General features: G+C 55.4%; 1 protein-coding gene across 1 annotated transcript; it reads left to right on the top strand.

The window, feature by feature from the left end:
- Positions 1 to 1,403: 1,403 nt before the first annotated feature.
- KCNA7 (potassium voltage-gated channel subfamily A member 7) lies at positions 1,404 to 3,819 on the top strand (the record flags this gene model as incomplete). Its single annotated transcript, XM_079723755.1, has 2 exons — positions 1,404 to 2,000; positions 3,001 to 3,819. Exons 1-2 carry the CDS (start codon positions 1,446 to 1,448, stop codon positions 3,817 to 3,819), a joined length of 1,374 nt encoding a protein of 457 aa, XP_079579881.1. The 5' UTR covers positions 1,404 to 1,445.
- Between the last annotated feature and the right edge of the window lie 2,181 nt (positions 3,820 to 6,000).

Genomic DNA, 6,000 nt, shown 5'->3' with positions numbered 1-6,000 from the left:
GACATAGACAAAGAGAAAGGGAAACAGAAATCCAGATGGATGGTGACATAGCATCCCAGAAAGAAATTGTAGACAGGCAGAGAAAGAGGGCCAGAATTCCTAGGGAGTTAAAACCTTTAGTGTCTCTCTCTACTCCCCCAGCAGAGGGCGCCCGGGGCCTCATTCCCTGGAGTCCGGGTGTCCAATCCCCACGATTTCCCGCCAAGCACATCAGATGGGGCTATTTTTACCCCGTGTCATAGGACACCGGTGGCTGGAAGGCCATCGTCTATCTGTCCTTTGGTCCCTTCGAGTGACCCTGCGGCATTTCCCCAGCCCGCCCCTGACCTGTTCCTGGCAGGCCTGGCCTCCTTTTGCACTATTCAGGGCTGCAGCTCAGGCTTTGCTGGGTCTAAGAAAGTCTGGCAGAGAATCCAGGTGGAGACCCGGGGGGTGGGGGTAGGGGCAACCCGAGCGAGGGCACCCCGTGTGGGGGACACATGCTCAGGGTTTAGAGCTGCTGGAGCATCCCCAGGATGGGGAAACCACCAGGACAATGGCAGAGACAACCTAGGGTGAATGTCAGAGAGAGATTCAGAGATATGACTCGGGAGAGGCTCGGTCCTCCAGAGGCCCTGAGACAGAGACTTGCAGTAATTCAGAGAAACAGGGAAAGAAAGATACCCAAAGGGGAGACCCAGAGAATCCCAGGGACAGAGACACAGTGGGCTGAGAGGTAATGAGAGAGAAGAGACCCAGAGAGACAAGAAGCAGAGAGACCCAGACAGAGGGGAAAGACAGAGACCAAGAGAGACAAGAAATAAAGAGAGATAGAGATACAAGAATCAAAAGGAAGACGGAGATTCGGAGAGACCAAGACACAGAGACTGACGGGAATCCCCAGACACAGATGACCCTAGAACGGCAAAGCTCAGAGATAAATGACCCATAGAGATACTCAGAGATACAACCCCGAGATCAGAGATACAGAGAGACTCAAAGTGAAGACATAGCCAGACACAGAGACATACAAAAGAACGAGAGAGAGAGAGAGAGAGAGACAAAGAGATGGAAATTTGTGACTCCAACAGAGCGGCTCAGATACTCATAAAAACACAGACGAGAGACATACACGGAAACCCGGAGAGACGCAGGACAGAGATCTCAGGCGATGGAGAGACAGAGGAAAAGGAACCCCAAAGGCCAGGTGGACCCGGAGAAAGCGCAGCGCCGCGTCGCCTGGGGGTAAAGGGAGAGCGCCCCGGCAGAGGGCGCCCGGCCCTCTGCCCCGCCGGGGTCACGGCGCCCCCTCCCCCGCGTCCTGGCCGCACGGCCGGGCTATTTTTACGCGTGGACACCGGACACCAGGCTGGGGCGGCGGCGGCGGCGGCGGCCGAGGCGGGGCCGGGCCGGGCCGGGCGTCGGGGCCACACGTCCGTCCGCGGGTCGCCGTGGCTGCGCGCGCCATGGAACCCGGGTGCCCGCCGCCGTGCGCCTGCTGCGAGCGAGTGGTGCTCAACGTGGCTGGGCTGCGCTTCGAGACCCGGGCGCGCACGCTGGGCCGCTTCCCGGACACGCTGCTGGGGGACCCGGTGCGCCGCAGACGTTTCTACGACGGCGCGCGCCGCGAGTACTTCTTCGACCGGCACCGGCCCAGCTTCGACGCGGTACTCTATTACTACCAGTCGGGCGGGCGCCTGCGGCGGCCGGCGCACGTGCCGCTCGACGTCTTCCTGGAGGAGGTGGCCTTCTATGGGCTGGGCGCCGCGGCGCTAGCGCGCCTGCGCGAGGAGGAGGGCTGCCCCTTGCCATCGGAGCGCCCCCTGCCCCGCCGCGCCTTCGCGCGCCAGCTCTGGCTGCTCTTCGAGTTCCCCGAGAGCTCGCAGGCCGCGCGCGTGCTCGCCGTTGTCTCAGTGCTCGTCATCCTCGTCTCCATCGTCGTCTTCTGCCTCGAGACGCTGCCCGACTTCCGCGACGACCGCGACAACTCGGGGCTCGCCGGGGTGGCTGCAGCTGGCCCGGTGAGGGGGCGGGGCCTGCGTGTGGAGAGGCGGGATTTGGGAGGAGCTGGACGAGGTCCACGGGGTCCTGGCCAATCACAAAGTGGGGTAAGGGGCAATGGTAGGTGGGGCCTCTCAGGACGGTGGGTCCTGGCTGTGGATGGGCAAGGCATTGGGGGCCTGGTTGGAAGACCTGACCAGTCAAAGGTGGGCAAAGGCCTGTGAGAGGTGGGCAAGCCAGGGACGGCGCCAGACCAGGGGACTCTACATTAAATCCTGGGCTGGGGGCGGGAAAGGTGTAGCTTAATGGGGCGGGGCCTGAGGATCTAAATAGGAGGACCTGCCTTTTCAGAAGGCGTGCGCTGAGGTAGGTGAGAAACCCAACTTTTGGAGGGCAGGAGCACAGGAGGACAGGTGTATTAAGAAATCAAAACTGAGGAGTAAGGAGAGACTGAAAAATCGGGGGTCTATACGGCTGGCAGTAACCAATGGGAAGGATGGGCTGGAGGTAGTGAGATCTGGAACCTGAAGACAGCCACCGAGGGAGCTGCAGATCGAGGGGTGGGGCCTGAGGATTGGGGCAAAAGGAATCCATCATAAAGAAAGCTGAGCTGAGGGCCGTGAGGGGAGGGGCCCGGGTTTTGGCATAAAGATAAGGTCTTTAACCATTATGGTCCAGGCTGGGTTTGGGGAGGGCAGGGCACAAGGGAGTGGGGCTAGGATGGGGACCGTCCCCATCTGGAAATTCAACTCTGGGGGCGGGATTTTGGGAGGGAAGAGATTGAGCCCTACTCAAGCATTATTTCAGGAGGCCCTGCCAATGAAGGATCAGGGACCCTAAAGTCAGCCTTCCCTGGGGGTCCCGAGAAGGAGTGTACTACAGCTAGGTCACCGGGGTTCTGGGGGCAGCAGCTATTGACCAATTTGTAAAGAAGTAGTTGAATATTTAAACAGGAAATATGGCCATTCCAGTGCGTCCCAGCCCTGGCATGGTCCTCCCTGAACCCCTTCCTCTCTGCAGTTTCCGGCTCGGCTGAACGGCTCCAGCCCAGTGCCTGGACCCCCACCTCGCTTGCCCTTCGATGACCCGTTCTTTGTGGTGGAGACATTGTGCATCTGTTGGTTCTCCTTCGAGCTGCTGGTGCGCCTGGCGGCCTGCCCAAGCAAGACAGCCTTCTTCAAGAATGTGATGAACCTCATCGATTTCGTGGCCATCCTGCCTTACTTTGTGGCACTGGGTACCGAGCTGGCCCAGCAGCGGGGGGTGGGCCAGCCAGCCATGTCACTGGCCATCCTGCGAGTCATCCGACTGGTACGCGTCTTCCGCATCTTCAAGCTGTCCCGGCACTCAAAGGGCCTGCAGATCTTGGGCCAGACCTTAAGAGCCTCCATGCGAGAGCTGGGCCTCCTCATCTTCTTCCTTTTCATTGGTGTGGTTCTCTTCTCCAGCGCAGTCTACTTCGCTGAGGCCGAGCGGGCAGACTCCCATTTCACCAGCATCCCTGAGTCCTTCTGGTGGGCGGTGGTCACTATGACCACAGTTGGCTATGGAGACATGGCGCCCGTCACTGTGGGCGGCAAGATAGTGGGCTCTCTGTGCGCCATTGCCGGCGTGCTGACCATTTCCCTACCTGTGCCAGTCATTGTCTCCAACTTCAGCTACTTTTACCACCGGGAGACAGATGACGAAGAGGCTGGGATGTACAGCCATGTGGACACGCAGCCCTGTTGCCCACTGGAGGGCAAGGTCAATGGGGGGTTTGTGGATCAAGAGGTTCCTGAGCTCCCACCTCCACTCCTCTGGGCTCCCCCTGGGAAACACATGGTCACCGAAGTGTGAGGGACAGTTGAGGTCTGCAGAACCTCACATTTCCTTGGAGGGAGGGAGGGAGGGAGGAAGGAAAGTTGGGGGGAGGGTGTTGGGTTTAGGAAGAACTAAGTTAAGTGGTAATGAGTTGGGCAACACTAAGTCTTATTGGGTCTTGAGTTGTGGATTGGTAGCTCCTGTGGGTACCTCCTTAGGTGACAGCGAATGGCAATGGATTATGCTGATTTGAGGGGGGGCTCCATCGGTTTGTATTGTACTGGGTTGTGTAAAGCTTGGGGTAGTATTGCGATAGGTTTTGTCACATAATTCTGTGAGTTTCTTAGTTCCAGGTTGGGTCGGGTTGGGTTACGAGTGTAGGTGAGTCTTGTCCAAGTGCATTATGCAGGATTCTGTGGTTTTATGAGTCCCCTAGGGCCATGTTGGATCAAGTAAGGTGGTCACCGTTGGGACTGATTGTGTGTTCATGCATGGTGCTATAGAGTTGGGTTGAGACACTGTAAACTGCGTGGCTTTGTGGTTCTTCTAGGGCCATGTTATTTTAAGTTCTGTGAACTTGTGAGTCATGTAGAGATACGAAGAGCCATGTGATAGAATGTGAGCTTTCTAGGTCGTATGAGGTTAAGTTGGGTTGGAATGTATGAGCATAGGAGTCTTTCAGGGTTCTGTTGTGTTAAATTGTGTAGAGTTATGTGGCTAGAAGTTTGTTGGGGCTACAATGAGTTGAGTCGTAATGAGTTGTATAATCATGTGAACCTCGTAGGACCAGTTCAGTTGGGTCATACAACTGTTTGATTTGGATTACATCAAGTTGCGTCCTTGAGTGCTGTAGGAACGTTGGGTTGAGCTGGACTGTTTGTATGAGCACCACAGGGCCATGCTGGTTTGTTTTGCATTTAGTGGTAGCGCCAGGACCCAAGGATAACAGCACCGGGAAGGAATCATGTGTCAGGGAGTGAATATGGTATGTGGACTCTAGGAGACCAGCTGAACTGGCTTGCCCGGTGTCATCCCTATAAGGGGCAGGGCTAGGTTCTGTATTTGTAGATTCAGTTGGTCACACAGAAGGCTTCTGGGTGAACTTGGAAGATGTAGATGCCCCTTCCGTTTACCCCACACCTGCTTCGTTTTGCCATTCAAACCCCTTCTCTATCTGTCTTCCCATAGAGTTTTCCTTCCAGACATGGAGATCAGAGCCACAAGGGAAGGGGAAAGGGGGAGAACCTGTACTCTGTTCAGACATGATGGGGGGATAGAAACCCAGAGGAGGGGGACAGAGAGCTGGGGAGGGTTAGAGACCCGGAGAAAGAAAGAGAAAGAAACCCCAAGAGGGGAAAAAGACCCAGAGAGAGGGGAGACAGAGACCCAGAGTTGGAAAGAGACCAGAGCACCCCAGAGAAAGAGAACCAACAAAGAAAAAGTCAGAAAAAGTCAGTGCCCCTAAACCTGAGAGAGATGCACGGTGTATTCCATGGAATCACAAAGGGATCCCAAATCAGGATGCACCAACCTATCCTCCCGCAGCTCAAGAAGTGTGTCAGACAAACTGCAGGGCCCACTCTATCTTCCTGGGGAGAAAGCAGTGTCTCAGAGCATGGGAGTGGCTTCCCAAGGTCTCATGGCTTGTCCCCGGCGAGGGACGCGGGGCTGGACTTGGGGCCTGCTGCTTGACCCTACATGTCCCCATCAGCCTGCTGGTCTGCACAGGACTTCCCGAGTCTAACAGCCTCATTTCTCACAAATGAGGAAACTAAGGCTCAGAGGGGAGGGGGTTACCCAAGGTCAGAGGTCTTTCAGTACTAAAAGGGCATTTGGAGGAGGAAGAAGAGGAGGATGGTTACGTCACTAACATGTATAGGGCTGCCTATGTGCCAGGTAACTTTCAAAGTACTTGTATTAATTTATTAAAATCCATCCAGTGGTTTACAGAGGGTTGTTGTTATTTTTAGCTAGGAAACCACCCCCCTTTCTTTTTTGGTCAAATGGAATCTCACTTAGGAGCACCAGTGTGATGCATCAGAGGGTGTGAACTGGTTTGAGGGGTCTCTCTTGACAACTCACAATGTGGCTAACAAATTCCGTTTGGAAACCCCTGATTTAATCCAACCACCTTTTTACACAGAGAGATAGAAGAAGGTACAGACTGTGAGAAGTGTTTGATAAAGGTTGAAAATAATGTAACCTTTAAATAATATA

Source organism: Hyperoodon ampullatus (genome assembly GCF_949752795.1).
Source record: "Hyperoodon ampullatus genome assembly, chromosome: 18".
NCBI classification, from domain to species: Eukaryota; Metazoa; Chordata; class Mammalia; order Artiodactyla; family Ziphiidae; genus Hyperoodon; species Hyperoodon ampullatus.
This window is presented reverse-complemented; position numbering and strand designations above follow the sequence as displayed.